General features: G+C 37.6%; 1 protein-coding gene across 2 annotated transcripts in view; it reads left to right on the top strand.

Annotated features, from left to right (window-relative positions):
- si:dkey-246i14.3 (ephrin A4) overlaps nucleotides 1-17,200 on the top strand; it is an 84,733-nt gene extending 67,533 nt beyond the window's left edge. Inside the window, exons 4-5 of one of the 2 annotated variants that reach the window (XM_057834930.1) lie at nucleotides 11,479-11,505; nucleotides 12,523-17,200. In XM_057834930.1, coding sequence (XP_057690913.1) covers nucleotides 11,479-11,505; nucleotides 12,523-12,620 — 125 coding nt within the window. In that variant the 3' untranslated portion in view covers nucleotides 12,621-17,200. The remainder of the gene's footprint in view (nucleotides 1-11,478; nucleotides 11,506-12,522) is intronic. The other variant, XM_057834931.1, reaches the window with a different exon arrangement.
- Nucleotides 17,201-17,424: the final 224 nt, after the last annotated feature.

Below are 17,424 nucleotides of genomic sequence, written 5' to 3'. Positions count from 1 at the left end.
AATTATATAATAATGTGTTAATAATTTCACACATAAGTCGCTCCAGAGTATAAGTCGCACCCCCAGCCAAACTATGGAGAAAAGGAAAAAAAAAAAAAACTGCGACTTATAGTTTGAAAAATAAGGTAATTGTAAGAAATAAAAGGGAAAAGTGTAGAACTTTGCACCAGACTAAATCCCAATTCTAGCAAAATTCTAAGAAAAGGGTTTTTTGTTTTACTACATACTAGGGCTGCTCCAAACGACTAATTTCCTACCGATTAGTCAGCCGACTATTTTACGATTAGTCGACTAATCTAATTTTTTTTTTTTTTTTTTTACTAATTTAATAATGAAATTTTTGTTAAAGCTTATTAATTCAAAAAAACATTTTGGAACACCTAAATTCTTTATTAACGTATAAATAAATAACATAAATATCAATAATAAATCACAAACAATGAGGTCAAATGCTGCTGGCATAAACTGGTGCAAAAAAAATGTAAACGGAAACACTGTGACTTCACCTTTTTAACAGGAGTCAAAACAATTCTTACTCTTTTTGCGGTATGTCATTGTCTATATTGTTCTCAATGTTAAAATGAATTGCAATGTCCCGGACAATCATTTTCAGAATACTTTGTGTGAGTTCAGATGCTCTTTCCGTTGTGCATTCCGCATTTTTTGGGGAGGGGAAAAACTGTTCAACTTTTGTTTGCTTTAACTTGAAGATAACGAAGAGGGCACACTGAAGTATTACCACAATTATTTTGAATGAAAGGCACACATACCCACAGTAACAAAAATTAAGTATATAGTATTAATTTTATAGTATACTACTATATGTAAAACTTTATAATATTAAATAACTAACATTAGTGCAGTCATGGATTACAGTAAGCAGGCCAGTGGTGTTTCCATATATATTTTTTATATTATGTATATACAGGATATATGTATATATTTTCCCAAAGTGGGAGCTTCTATGATCCTAATAAATTTAATAATAATTTAAAAATATATATACAGTAATTATATTAATTATTTTATTAAATAAAAATGCGCGTTGATACGACGCACATGAAGGCAACTTCCATTTAAAATATCGTTAGAGAGCTGTATGGACTTACAATCAGCTAGCTTGTTGTTTCTTGTTGTCTTCGAAAATTATACTTGGTGACGGCGCTTCAGCTTTTCGTTTAAAGCCGACGTGCTACCGTGGTATGCTTATGCGAGCTCATCTTAGCAAAGAGTACACACAGTGGCACCCTCCATATTTTCCTTGAAATAATTCCAGGCTCTGGTTATTCTGCTCCGCTTTTTTGGCTTTATGCCGCTTTCACATGTTACCATCTCTGCCCTTTTTGGAAATTGGCGGTGTTTTCAACTCCTCACCGGCGATTCACTTGGCTCTTTGTTGTCGGTTCGTCTGGGTTCGTCCGATTTCCTCCTCGGGAAGGCGGCGGCGTGCATAAAAACACCGAGAGGCGTCGGATGGCTCTTTAAGGATACTTTTATTGACTAAAACAAAAACGTGGGGGATGAAGCCACTCAACTCGGCGCGACCCGCGCACTTTTCCAACTTGCCGATCTCGCTCCCTCTCTCTCCCTCGCTCGCTCGCCCACTTTCTTCCTCTTTGCTCAATCTGACAACGCCGGTCACATTGAACTAACAGTGGCCCCCTTGGGGGTGCCAGTAACAACCGCTTGTATCGCGAACGCCTGCCATGCTAAACTTTACCCGCATGTATTTTTTTTTTTTTTTTTAACCCGTCATTCCCCTTCGACGGTATGTTTTGCCCGTCGACGCATTTACATCATCGATGACGTCAACAACGTCGACTAGTCGGGACAGCTCTACTACATACGATGGCCAGGAGCAGACATTTTGGCATTAATCCGATTTGCCGCACTCGAGAAGTAGCCAAGTGCTTATTCACAAAAACAGTTCAGTCTTTGTCCGAGTCAACATTTTTTTAACGTCATAGCTTAACGTGCAGCATCAAGATATCCTTATCCACCACAGCTTTTTCGCATCTACAATGCTACCTCTACATACGAATTTAATTCATTCCAGAACCTGGGTTGTCGAAAGTCGAAATGGTCGTATGTCGTGCAGGATTTTCCCATAAGAATACATTACAATTCGATTAATTCGTTCCAAAGTGGTTGTGTTTAGCATGCTGTTCCTGAAAAGATTGACGAGAGAGTGACAGATGTGTGGAAGACTTTTTACTTTCGTTTTTCATGTTATGTTGTTGTTGGCATCGGTTACAGTGGACGGGAGCCGTGTTGTGTTGCAGAAGTTCTGAAATAAATGATTAAAAACCTGACAAAATAATAATTGTCATCTTACCTTATAAAGACTGCCAAACTGAGGTCAAAGGAGGACCGTTGAGATCATAAACATATTCCATTATATCCGTATTAATTTCAGTGGAAAGTGTCACAATTTCCCTTTTTTCACCACCTGCACTAACCTTCTTGGGACCCATGTTGAATTCCGCTACCGTCTTGGGGTAAATAATATAAATGCGAAGTTGTTGTAAATTGTCGTGTTCGAGCGTGTCATCAAATTTTACTTCAGATGTCGAAAGGATCGTATGTAGAGGTGTCCGTATGTTGTGGTACCATGGTACTTTGTTTTGTCGAACAGTGGTGACTTGTCGATGTTGATGACTTATGGGTCACATTCTTGCAGATAAGCTTTCATACTTGTGAGGTGTCTGTTAGATATCCGATTCTTAGTCTCATACAGATGAATCCAGGTCAGATATGCTAAAATCTGAATTACACTGTTCATATTCCAGCTCAAAAATCAGATATGTGTCCCATACGGGCAAGGGAATTGTCCTCAGTGTGATTGTAGCCATAGTTCATCAATTTTATCATAAGTAGTTGTCACTGATCCTGTTTTTTGTGTGTGTGTGTTTTTTTTTTAATTTGTCGAAACTGTTGCGAGTCATTTTCTGCCCCTGACTAATATTGCCGTAACCTGGATAACTGGGAACCTACTATCCCCCCTCCAAAACAAAATCTCTCAACTCTCCCAAACACATAATTCGACAATATTGAGAGACGCTTGTTTAATTTCACACTTCTTTGTATACATACATACAGATACGAATTTCCAATAATACAATACGTCTCCTTTGATGCAATTACCTGTGACTGCAGCTCTGATTTACCACAAATGCGGTGTTTGGGTAGATTACACGCATTTGCATATTTTGATGTCGTCCGACTCACATTCACAGGACTTATTAAGATCTGAGGACATCCACTTGCATGCCTTTTTTTTTGCCATTACTTGTCAGAATTATGTCACTCGTGGAGATAATGCAGCCTTTTGGTAGTTTCTAGTGAGTTTTTTTTCCCTTCACCACTGGCACGAATGAAGCCAAAGAAGGTGCTTGAGCCTGGGTTGCATCAGACAACCTTCCCAATAGACACACATTGTGTCCTCCTCACTCATCGTCTTTTTCAGCATCAACTTCTCCCCTCCAATACTCTTCCTGTTTTGTTTAGTCGCCATCCTACTGTGAGCAGCCATTAAGCAACAACTTTCCTTTCGCTCTAATTGATTCCTTTTCTCTTTCCTCCCTTCTTTTCCTGTCATTCTCCTGCTGTGAGCCCAGTCTTTTTCACTTTGCACAGCTTTTTTCGGGGTGGAAATGTCTTACATCGCTGTCTGCCTTACAACCCTCCCCCCCCGAACCCACCACCCCCGAAAAATAAATCCTCCTTCCTCCAATCGTGCGCGAATACCTTTGGACGCTCTGAACTGGAAACTTACCCACACATACCGGCCCAGCTTTGCCAAATCTCCAAAGCCAACTACCAAATTGAACTTTTCTGAATTTATCGTTTTCTGTAAAGCCATTTTTTTTTTATTTTTTTTTTAACAATGCGCAGAGCGTCATCGGTTAGCATTAGCTGCTGTCTTTTTTAAAATGGCGGCAACGAGATGGTGGAACAGTGAGGCAGAGGTCTTTTATACACACACACACACACACACGCGCGTGCGCGCGTTTAGCCACGGTGCTGCCGCACGTTCCAGACTGCAGTGCGGAAAAAGAAACAGACGCCACCGTCGCCATTTTGTGGCAAGGCTGTCCGCCAACACTATTGTGAGCGAGCGCTTGTTTTTTTTTTTTTGCACAATTAAAGTCGGGTCACAACACACGTGTCGCACACACGAATAAATGCAAGGCATTGTAAGCAATCGTTTGCAAAAAGCACGCCATGTGGTGAAACACTTTTGCAAAAATGGTATTATTGTTGGAAAGTTTAATGCGATTTATAAACATTGAAATATCTATGATTTAAAATGTGTAACTTTGACCTAATTTTTTAATTGCCTATTCTTATAAACTTATAAACTATATTTACAATGTCTATCATTACATTTTTTTTTCATCATTTACTATTCTTAATGTTTCCCTCGTAAGCAACATTTTTATTGCAATTTTTTTTTTCCACATTTAATGTACTGGTGTTATTTATTATTATTTTTTCCCTTTGATTGGACAGAAGAAATCACATGGTTCTACCGCCTTTATAATGAGATATGCTGTAATAATCTTGACATTTAAACTTAACCAATAAATTTGCATTTTAAATACATTTTAATACATAATTAAAAAGTGCCTATAGTGCCGCATCTAATTATGATATACTTAGGAAAGGCCTACTCAGTACTGTTTTTATTTATTTATTTTTTTTGTTACTATCGCTCCTTGCTACTATCCTTTTTTCACTGACTGGCCATTTTGTCTGTTTTAAATCAAGTTTTAAGTTATCACATATCCTACTTTGTTTATTATGTATATGGCCCTTTGTTTTTCTTTATACGTATATGTTAGCTTTTTTCCATTTTTTTTTCTTATTTTGCACTAAAATAGATATAATCAAGGGGGGGAAAATCCAAGATATTTCAGTAAGTGTGCAAGAAAAATAAAAGGTCTGAATAAAATGCTATAGTAATTGTTCTGTTTTAAAAATCTGATTTATCTGAAACACACACACACACACACACACTGTGCAGCAGGCCAAGTCCCAGCATGCTATTTAATGCCTCGTTAACCCCAAGATGGCCGTTAGTTGTAGACAATCACGAGGTAATTTTGAGCGACAGACGACGCTCGCAGGTGTCACACACATCCATAATACAGACGTTGTACATTTAATGAAGGAGCAGAACACGTGACTATGCTTCATCAGCTCAGTTGCCGTGGGGGGGGCATGGACAGGTGGCGCTCTTCTTATGGAAAGGGAGTGCGCCGTACTCTGCACACTTCTCGGGTGTGTTCAAGGATTGCTTTCTTTATGCGGCACCACCCTTGTCATACTATCGCGCGTGTGTGTTGTTGCCTTTGTGTAATACAAATCTTGATTTCATGTGTGTGTGTATGTGTTCTTGTCTCGCTGTTTTTATGCAGCACAGCTCTTTGTGTATGCTTGCATGTTCTTGTTTTCACTATTCTTTATATGTGTGGGTCTGTGTGTGTCGTTATCATTCTGAATTTATGTGGCACCCACCTGAGAGAGAGAGAGAGAGAGAGACAGAGAGAGAGACAACCTTTATCATGTGCTTCCCAGTGGAAAGAATCTTATTTGATAAAAATGAAAAAACAGATTTTCATTTTTCTGTATAATAGTGAAGAAAAATGTAAATAAAAGCCAGTCATTTTAGGCTGTCAGACATGGGGTCAGATATTTTATTAGTGCTTGTACTATTTTAGCCAATAATATTTGACTACTTCATGTGGATTCCCGGTCCTTCCTCATGGCATCATTAACACATTCACTTCCACTGACAATAATATACATCTAATCCATTTGAATTGGGATAGCTGGCAGTGAATGATCATATTTCAGTGCCATTGACAGAGCTAGACGTCCAAACCATTTGGACTGGGTGGACAGTGATCGGACAATAGTTGCCAGCGCCTCCCAGTCCTAATGGAATGGACGTCTATTGCCGTTGTAGGTGCACTATCCGCTCGGGGGCCTTGCGCTTGACAATGACTCTCGGTTATATTCGCGATATGATTGTCCTAGGAGTCGAAATGCACGCCCAGAGCTTTGCTAACCTGTAAAATACATGTTTAATAGTGTGACTGTTGTTCTTGAGTCATAGTAATGCGTTGCTTAAAAGTGCCAGTTTAAAAATGCATATGTAAAGCGATTGATGATATCCCACACTGAGATGATGATTATTAACACTTAAATGGGGGGGGGGGGGGGGGGGGACTTGTGCGCACACCTGTCGCTCAGACATTAAATATCAGGGTCCATCACTGTCCATCTCTAAAACTAGTTTTGTAAAACCATTAGTTTTATTCCCTGCGTCAGACCCTTTTAATGTTTTATGGTTTATTTTATATTTTTTTGTTTTGCTTGCTTGCTTTTGGCATCAGTACTGATGTTGTCTGTTCCTTTCTTTAAATAATGAAAATTTTCTTCATATAAATTGTCCATTATTGATACAATGCAAAAACCAACCCGAACACTTTTGCTTTTGAGGAAGGTGGGAAGTCGCACTTATCCTGTGGGATGGTCCCACTTGCAACCTTAAAGCGTTTCAAGCGAATGTAAACAACAAAGATGGTTGATAGCGACAATTAGCTGTTTTTTTCTTTTTTTTATTTTTTATTTTGGCCATATAAAGACATTTTGACCAGCAAACCTCCCTTTTCATATGTGATCAAAAAGTAAAGGAAAAATGACGGTTGAGATAAATTGCACACACACTAACTGCCTTCTTTAGTTATATCCTTGCTGAAAGGCAATATAAAATATATCAATTCATTAAGCTAATTTACTATATGGGGAAAAATATACATGGCGCTTCAAACAAACTTAATTTTACTTATTATTGTGTCATCAATTCGTTGTTTTGAGCGCCATTTTGTCAAGTGACGTCAGATTAAAGCAACTAGCATCTCCCAGTTTGAGTGGCCTTCTAATTGTATTTTTCCTGGTTGGAGTTTGGAAAAGTCCGACTTCCCACATTCCCCGAATGCTACACAAGCGTTGTTGGGACGTCATCAACAGGCGCATGCGCCCCAAGCAGATTGTGCACCCCTAACGGATAGTACACCTACACCGTCAACGGCAGTTAATGTTAATTTAGCAAATAATATTACAGCCGTTACAACAGTAAGAAGGTTTCTTAGTTTCAGGGTTGTAATTGATGAGAGCTTTGCAAGGCAAAGTGCCCATCTAATAATTACAGGAGTAATATGGCAAAGTTTTGTGTTTACATGTTAGTTTCTTCGTAATCAGAGGTGTAAGTATTTCGCCATTTGCATATGGTATTTAAATAATTTCCAGCTTTCACATAAAGGGCATGTTGTCTTTCCCTTGTGTGGAACATGAAATTTCTCAGTATTTTTAAGAATCAATTTTATAAATAATGCATTTTCTTGCAAAAAAAAAAAAATAACACACTTTCTTTAAGTAGTTCAAATCAACTCCCTTAACCAATCGGCCACACAAACACACAGACCAGTCTTTGGATGTGTATTTTTTAGTAGTGTTAGACCGATACCATTTTTTGGGCCCAATACCGATACAGATACCTGGCTGTGCAGTATCGGCCGATACCGATAACATTCCGATACCACTCTGTTAGCAAAAAAAAAAAAAAAAAAAAAAAAACATACATAAATAAATATATATATATATATATATATATATATATATATGTGTGTGTGTGTGTACGTACAGTATAAGGGATGCAACAATACAGTTAAGTCACGGTTCGGTATGATTTTCGATACAATTCAATAAATTTCATGCTCTGAAACAGAAAATATAACTTTTTTTATTATTTGCTAACAAGCAAAAATAACAGTGCCATCATATAAACAAGCATTTTAGTGCATAATATTTATGTGCCAACTTCTTACTGATCTGAAGAAATTTTGTATATAAGTGCTGAGAACAATCTTTACTGTTTGTAAAGTGGGGCACACTGTTGATTGCTGCAGCTCTCTTAGCAGCTATATTTACCATATAAGTAAAACATCCTATTTGTGGTCCGGGTCCATCTGTAACATGTACTGAATTAACAGTATATGCAGCATTATCTATAGTCACTTGTATGGATTGATTTGGCCTGCTTAACTTCCATTCAGTCATGGCGGTTTCTATTTCATCAATGTCGGCGGCGGCGGCTTTTATATGGACTACGCGTCGCTCTGGGCTCACGCAGCTAATGGCATGGGATCTAATGTAGCACATCTAGGATGCTATTTGATGATATCTAGTGTGTGCGCGCGAGAGTTAGCATGGGATCTAACATAGGACATCTAGGTTGCTATTTGATGATATCTAGTGTGCGCGCTGCGCCGCTTGAGTGTTTTCTGGCCACAGAAGTCACTTCTGCTCAATACTGCACAACATATGACAATCGACTTTCATAAACAGGACGAGTTTGAAGTACGGCGCTCTTAATTTGCCACTCATTGTTCATCATGAAATCATGAGTTTGCTTAGTCTCCCACGGTCTTAATCTTTCTGATCCCATCAGCGCTACAATAGCAAGCGTTGGCTTACGCATGCTAATTGTTTGTGAATGCTATGTTTTATAAGCAGTGAAACATCGCGGATATGCGTTGTAGTGTACATCCGTAATATTGAAGACAAAGGTGTAAATTTCGTTTGGCAGTGTCGAGACAAAGACATACAGATGTAATGATTTGGGAAGTTAGCTCACATTGGGAGGACAGTATATTTGCGTTCAAGTGATGCCAGTAGATGGTATCGGCGCCCTAAATGTTGGTACTCGTCGATACCGATACCACCAATTCGGGCCGGATCGGCACCCCCTGCCGATACTGGTATCGGGATCCGTGCAACTTTATTTTTTAGTGCTGTCAAAATTATCGCGTTAACGGGCGGTAATTAATTTTTCTAATCAATCACGTTAAAATATTTGACGCATTTAACGCATGCGCAGAATGACCCGCTCATGCATTGCCTCAAACAGATTACAATGAAGCCGTTTTTTTGCACATTGAGAGCTAAGAGGCAGAGAAAGGCAAGTGGACTCAAGTGTTCATTGGACCGCGCCGTTTATTGGGATGAGCTTCGGCAACTCCTTCACAAAAAACATAAGTATCATTTAGTGAAAGCACACCAAAAATAATATTCCTATTTCTCAAAAAAAAAAAAAAAAAAAATGTTCACAAAAAGAAAAGCTGGCATTCGCAATCAAAATAGCTATACAAAATACACATAAAACTTAGACTTTGGTCAAACTCTATTCAATAATTTCGTTTACCTCAACAAATACACTGCATGGCAATATTTAGTCACAATATACAAAATATCAGAGGTCTCGTACGTTGTGAAGCCAGCACTCAAATGACCGTGAAGTACCAGTAAATGGATTGGGCGTCGAGCACCATCAATGCAGCCTTAGTGTTAACTGAGACACTATTATGGTGGAAGACTTTGGTAGCAACTGGTTTGTTCCTTTTTATTCTTTTAGACATTGACACCTTTTGAAAACAATATCTCGATTCTTGGCAGGAGCCTATCGATAACGTTTTGGGATGCAAAGTATCACGATATATCACCATTTCTATATATTGTCACACCCCTACTATAGAGTACCGTATTTTTCGGACTATAAGTCGCAGTTTTTTTCATAGTTTGGCTGGGGGGTGCGACTTATACTCAGGAGCGACTTATATGTGAAATTATTAACACATTATGGTATCATTTCACATGTTGTTTTGGAGTGACACTGATGGTTTGGTAAACTTGTTAGCATGTTCTTTATGCTATAGTTATCTTAATAACTTAATAGCTATGGCCAGATTCGCGTTCTGCCTTTGGCAATGTGTGTTCAATTGTATTATTGACTTTTTTCATATTGAAATGCATGCTTTTAGTTTGTGGCGCTTTCACGCCCACGTGGGGGCGCACTTGCACTTGTTTACGTGAAGAAGAGCACTCACACGCGAGAAGAAGACCGACAGCTACGTAGCTCTGACTGAGTGGGCGAGTTAGCGGGAGAGAAACACTGCGGCGAACCTACGTTCATTGTTTATGCTTGTAAAAATATCTCTACAGAGGCAACATCTGTGTGTATCATCTTTTCTGTTGTTGTTGTTGTGTTTTCCACCCGCGATCGGACACTTAGAGCCAGTTGTGTGGTTGTTTGAACGATGTGCTAATGCTAGCAAACGCATGCTAACTGTTTGTGTCATGTCATTGCTGTAAAAGCACCTAACTATCATTTATTTACGTCGATGCGAACCTGTTTGGTATCGAGGATGAAATTGATTCAGCAAATTATACGGACATCCAGCATCGTCATTTGGGAGTTTAGCCCGCTGAATAGCCAGGACCGAGCCGTAGCGTCCTGGTGAGGACAGTATATTCGCATTTCGTTGTTCATGCACTGTACACTGTACACTTATTCAGAATGTTGTTCTCTATTGTATTTTTATATTAAATTGCCTTTCAAGATGACATGTCTGTTCTATGAGTTGGATTTTATCAAGTAAATTTGCCCCAAAAATGCGACTTGTACTCCGGTGCGATTTGTATATGTTTTTTCTCTCTTCGTTGGGCATTTTATGGCTGTTGCGACTTATACTCAGGTGCGACTTGTAGTCCGAAAAATATGATATACAGTACTTGCGAAACTATGCTTGGTAAGTGCATGTCTATCTGTCTGTTCTTGTCCTTCTCTTGCCCTTGACATTCTCTTTTAAAACGTGTGTTTTGTATCTTACTTGTGCACACCTGTTTGTAGGGAGAATTGTAACCCGGTTCACAAAACATTTTCTGTTTACGTGGCACACGCACAAACTCTCCTATCCGAATTTATAGTATCCAATTTTTGGGAGGTTTTAGTATTTCATGTACGCATGCGTGTTTCTTCTCAGGCCCACACCAAAGCGTTTTAACCGTTTCCGCCGTCTCCTTCCAACCCGCAGCATCCTTCCATTATTTCCTTTTAGCTTACCCCCCGCTGACAAAGTGTCGGCCAGACTCTTAACGTTCCTTCTGCCACTCTCCTTCCTGGGTTGCGTCCCCCTTTCTCTCCGTCTGACCTTCGTAAACCTCTTTTCTTCCACCCTCGCTGGAGCTTTTAAGCTCTGTCCACTTCTTGGTCTCGCTCTGTCATTTCGAATGTTCTCCTATTTTTTCCCCCCCGCCGCTCTGTTCATTTCCTGTATCCTCTCTGTCCAGTTATAATCCTCATCACTGTAACGCTCGCTAATTTCCATAACACCTCTCCTTTCCCTGTTGTTTATCACTCCTTTCTTCCCGACCTTTAGGAGAATTTGCTGAGAATGGCTTAAGGTTTTAACAAAAGATAAATGTGTCTTCTTGCTCATTTGTCTACCGCTTGCTGTTTTACTTCGACCAACTACACTACTTTTTGGTGGGAGAGTTAAGCATGCAAACGTGATGAATCAGCAACTTCTTTCTAAAGTTTTTCTCTTTGTCTTTCCGCTTCCACTCTCACAGCGTCCAAGGGCTCCAAACAAACTCAAGGTGAGATTCTACAATAAAAAGTTGATATGTCATAATAAAAAAAAGTCCAGTTATAAGGGAAAAAGTAATTACTTTTTTCAAGAATCGTGTCATAGTACAAGAAAAAAACAAAACGGTTGAAGAAAATACATTCATACATTTTTAAGATAGTCATAAAAAATGCATGTTTATTAATTCATGTATGACAATTTGTTTACAAGAATCAATTTGTTAAATTAAAAGGAAAGTCCTCAAATGATTTATTATTCATTCAGACATTTTGTAGGGGGATAACTAATTCTGAATTAATGAGAAAGAATGAATTAAAGTTATTACAAAATAGCATGCATGATTTTATCAGTTGCCAGATGATAAAGCATAAAAACTTCAAGGGATTAAGTGGAATTTTCAAAGCAAAAACGCATGAATTACGTCAGACTTCAGCAAAGAAATGTAAAATTATATAAAATAGACCCTATACAAAAAAAATCAATATGACAAGCGCTTTTTGAATACAAAAGATAAAATCTATGGGGGAGAAATACATTCATATATGAATAATTAAATAATTAAACAAGAATAGACATGATTTTTTTTTTTTTTTGCAAGGTTTTTGCAATTCAATTTTGCAAGGAATTAGAAAAAATTCTAATAACCTTGACTTTTTTCCTCAGACACAATTAAAGTTAAACATTTTAAATAATAATAAACATAAGTTTATTCTTGTTACATAACAAAAACATTTAAAAAAGGAGGAAAAAAAAAAAAAAAAAACATGCAAAATCCAAGTCCTGATACTTTTTTTTTGCTTACGATTCAGCTTTTCTAATAATTTTCCAACTTTGTTCTTTCTTCTTGTAACCATATGATATGTTCTAAAATAAAAATCCTCTTGGTTTTTGTAAAACAGTTTCCTGACATTTTGCACACAAAAAAACATTTCAAATGTTCTCAAATAAAATAAATGTCATTGCACTATGTTTGAACAAATTCACACCTTTCCACTGAGTTGATGTTTTTATGTGTGCGTCCCTACAGCGACTTCCCCTCTTAGTCGGGCTCCCCCGTCGAGGACACCTTCGCTTCCTCTCCTCTTCATTCTCCTCATCCTCCTGGCCCTCCTGCTGACGACCTGACCTACTGGCACCTGTTGCCAGGGAGATTGTGACACTCGGGCACATCCTGTGACCCCTCGCCATCCGTGCAAAAAGACCGTGGGGGACGCGTCTGTCATTGCGCACACACAAATAACCAGGTGCACCACACAGACACACACACACTCAGGAACTTGCAAGCCACAATCCCACTCATGCAATCACTTTCCAACATCAACTCATTCACTCCCAGCCCAGGAGTATGTAATGTATTCATAGAGTATGTGTTGTGGTAGTTATTAAAAGAAGGAAAATGGCAGCGTTAAATACTGACCGATTTAGGTTAAATATCCCAAAAGTGCTTACTTACTTTTAATTGTTCTGCCCTTTCACGAAATGTCGTTGGCAGACATACATGATCAAAAAATAAGTCTTACAATTTTCAGACCCGTTAAGTGAAATTTACAATTAGCCGCTTGTCACGATATGTTGTAGTAGTACATTTGTAGTCAATTATTTGATCACAATAAGGTGAAATTAGATCATTTCCATACACTTTCTGTTATCATACAGTACATCGATGGCAAAGATGGGATTTTTGTCTGTTTGTTTTCCGTAAATTGTTCAACCAATTCAGTGAAATTGGATCATTTAACCATATACACTGTACACTGCCAGACATTAAATGTCACAGGCATCTATAGACGAATAAAACTAAATAATGTTATATTGGATCATTTCCATTGGCTCACAGAACACCTATCATGGGCATAGATCATAGTAGATAAACAAAAATATTGTTTTGTTTTTGTTATTGAAATTGAAATCGTGTTTCTCGGCACTGCTTACCTTACGTCCTACGCAAACATAACTGAACAAAAATGTATTGATTGTTGTTTAAGTAAAAGAAATAATCATCTGTAATTGTATTATTTTTATTTATAAAGAAAATATTGAGGTTTAATTGATAACATCTGAGAGGTATTGTATAAATAACAGTGTGGAACTGTTTATTTTTGGTTTGTTTAGATCTGACAGCTGTTTTGAACAAATTTTTGGGTGCAGAATCACCACTGATCTAGATTTTTCTCTGAGGTCTTTTTTTTTTAACCGTAGGAATACTGTACTTAACATAATATATGTGCTTGCTTTATTTAAATATATACTGTATGGCAGAAAACACTCAGGTGACTTGATGTTCCACTCTGAGACCCCCAATTAGGCCAAATTTCAAATTTGTCCTATATGCATGTGTGATACATCATTGGAAAGCTTAATACCTCAATTTTCTGGGGCAAGAAAATATTTGAATAGAAAAGCATAAAAAAAAAAATTAAAAAAAAACAGCAAAACCCTAACTGTAGGTGAGAGCATGAGACAGCATAATTAAAGACGCCATGATTTTAAGAAGATATTATCGCATACTTGTTCCAATCCAAAAACTCCTTGTAACATATATCCGGATTTGGGGGGGATTTTACGGGTGAAACACGGTAATATAACAAGGGTCACGATGCAGAAATCGCAGACATCAAGGAGTCGTCGAGATTTTCTTTTTCAAATATTTATCCTTTTGAACTTTTGTTTTTTGTTTTTTTTTTTCTTTGTCTGGATCAATTATTGTCTAACATATCGGGGAAAATGCGACAGTAACAAAAAAAAAAAACAAAAAAAAATACAATTAAGCGATAGTTATGAGGTAGATATCCGTGCCCTATTTACAGACACTATTTTTTACATTGTGACATAATTTGTTTAAAAGTTTAAAATATGCGAGTGAAAAATTTTATAAAGTATTTTCTTTAAACTAAATATTAGACATCAATTAATTATTCTAGGCTAAAAATGATAGCCATTTTGAATAATAAATATAATTACTAGAGCTGGGAATCTTTGGGCACCTAACGATTCAATTACGATTACGATTCAGAGGCTCCGATTCGATTATAAAACGATTATTGATTCCCCCCCTCCTTTTTTTGTTTTATTTTTTTTTTTTTTAATGTTTTGTATATTAGTTCCAAAATTGTTCAAAAATACTCTCAGGCTAAACCAAACTACTATTTCAGTATCAAGTTAACATATAGCAGTAAACAAATATACAAAAATAACAGTAAATAAAAAAAACTCCAGTCCCCATTCTGTATCAGCAGCTTTAAACTACATTCAATTAATTTAATGTTGTGAATCAACAATTAAAGTTGTTAAAATTGCTCCCATTATTCCATAATTTCCCTTTTGTCTACTTTCGACATGTGAAACTATTTTAAAGATAGATTCAAGTCAATATTTTACCGATTTAGGAGTATTTTAGATAAAAAGTTAATTAGGTTTGCTTGGAAGGTTCTCTACAACAGCCTTGCAGGGAAGTGTACTGCTTTAAGATGGCGGCCGTTTACTAACGCCCGCATCTAGCTTTTTGTAGGTGTGCTGCTAACGCTAACGAATCTCTAATGCATCTAGTCCTATATAAATGATATGTACCGTAACATTATGTGAATGTACTTTGTAGCAGCTTTTCGGCAGCAGTCAGGTATGTTGTTGGTTTTTTATCTCGTGGCATGAGTTGAGCTAGAGCCGTGAGTTGAGCATTGGCATTACACGAGGGGCCGGGAAATGAGAAGCACGATGTTTAGCTACTCTCGCTCCGTTCCTCAATGTCCGCGCGGCGCGCTGAGTGTGTTGTACTTCCGCTTTACTTGACATATTTCAATAATTGGAACTCGGATGTTTGTGAATCGTTCTCGAATCTTCCACGGCCGAATCACGAATAATCTAAAAATCGGAAATTTTGCATACCTCTAATAATTACATACCTTGTTTTTATGGCTGAGTTAAAACAAAAGCGGTTGCGCGGTGTCTGTAAACGGGGGTATCCAGGGTAAAACGGGCAAATTAAAAATTGTTCGGGGGCTTAATGCGCATAAAACTTCTATAGCAGCATATAGACATATTGTGCTATCAAGCACAACGGTTCTTTTGGCTTAAAATACATCAGTTTATTTTAAAAAGGGGGTGCAAGAGTAGAAACTGCTTTTTCAGCCTTGTCTGTGTTTTCCGCCATATATGTTGACATAAAATTAAATATGAAAGAAACAGGCTTGAGTCTAATCATTCATAATTTTTTTGTTAGATTTTTTTTTTGTTTAGTTTCATTTAAAAAATATATGGCTAGTTGTACAGTACTGTATATATATGTACTAATAGCATAGTAAGTTGGTTAGCGGTGGAGAAATAACTGGATGTGATAGAGTAAAAATGTCAAGTTTGGGATTCTGCAACCAAAAATTTGTTAAAAACAACTGTCAGTCCTTAAATTTCAGATAATTTTTCCAAAATTTTGGCCCAGTCTTGTGTTGTGGTTGGAGGTTGCGTCCCATGAGAAATTCCACATTTCCATATATTCACGAGTAAAGACATTTACACATTAAACTGGTTAAACAACAAGTTTTCTTTCAAGTTTGACCAAGTGCCACGTTTTTCTTTTCCATACTACAGTGTGTTTGTTTACTTGAATTTGATCAATAAATGCATTGAAGAGAGGTGTAGGGCTATTAGGGCGTAATGAGATAAGGTTGCTGCGCCCCCTACTGGGATCCTACTGGTTGTACTGGAATTGGACTGGGTTGGCCAAACAGCCAATTATACTGGTGATGTTTAACAATGATAATAAAAGGTGGACCTCAGGCTGCTCTGTCCTGTTTGATCGGGCGTCCTGCCGCGCTCTCTCTTTGGATCACAGGACAAATGCCTGCCAGAGGGAATTGTGGGTAAACACTACACAGGGCCCGACTCGCTCCACTGAAGCACAACGCTGCACATGATATGCGCACATGCTCCTTTTCATCCTTGACTTTTTTTCTTTTAACATCAACTCTTAACTCATTTTCACTGACATGGTTAATAAACCTTGCCAAAATACATCTGTTTTGTTGTTTTAGTTAGTTTTCTGTTATTTAATATGGGAAAGTTTACGCACATGAAATGTATTATAATGTAAATAACTACTAAACCCAGTTTTTTCCCCCTTTTGGTGTACTTTGCCCTGCTGCATTTTTGTTTTGCAAGCCAAATGTATTTTGATTGGTAGTTAATTGCCTGATCATTTTTAATCTAAACGTAAAAATGTTAAAACTTACATTTTTGTGATACCTTGTCACTCAAAGTGCCATTGTTTAAAAAATGTGTTGAGCATGCAATTCTGAAATAAACTGTGTTTGTTTTAATTTAGGGAATTTTGATTGCCTTTGGCTTTAAATCATTTTTATGAAACTTCATTGTTGGCACTTATATGATTTTGTTTGTTTTTGTTTTAAAACAACGTAAATAACCATTAATGTAACATTTTTTTTCTTTGGGGGTTTACTTTTGTTTTTTTTAATCATTTGTTATAGAGAACGTAATCATCATGTGTAGCGTAGTTGTCTTTTTGTTTTTTTTTGTTTGTACCGCATGTGTGTCCATGTGTTTAATGTTCCCTCAGCGTTCACATTTTAGTGAAGAATGTAGCTTCTTCTGTGAAGAGAAAACCGCAATCTGAGCCTATTTTTTTGTACTTTTTTTTCTTTTTTTTTTTCATTCAGCCGTGGCAACAAAATAAAATTCCTGAACTGTTGGCCTCATTAATGTGTCGTTAATCCAATCTCAGACATGTAACTTGGAAGTAGGACGCACAAGAGGCTCGAATGAGAATTGAGGCCCCGAGGTGACCTTGCAGTGTAAAAGGCACTTGTAATGCGAGTAAGCTGCTAAGGTATTGAGCCGAGGGTCTTTTATCCACGGGCCGGCCTTGGCCTGATAAGCCATGGCTAGCCAATAGACTCCCTTTATTAATGGACCCACTGGC

Source organism: Corythoichthys intestinalis, chromosome 4, assembly GCF_030265065.1.
Source record: "Corythoichthys intestinalis isolate RoL2023-P3 chromosome 4, ASM3026506v1, whole genome shotgun sequence".
Classification (NCBI taxonomy): domain Eukaryota; kingdom Metazoa; phylum Chordata; class Actinopteri; order Syngnathiformes; family Syngnathidae; genus Corythoichthys; species Corythoichthys intestinalis.
The sequence above is the reverse complement of the archived record's forward strand: the minus strand, read 5'-3'. Positions and strand labels throughout refer to the sequence as shown.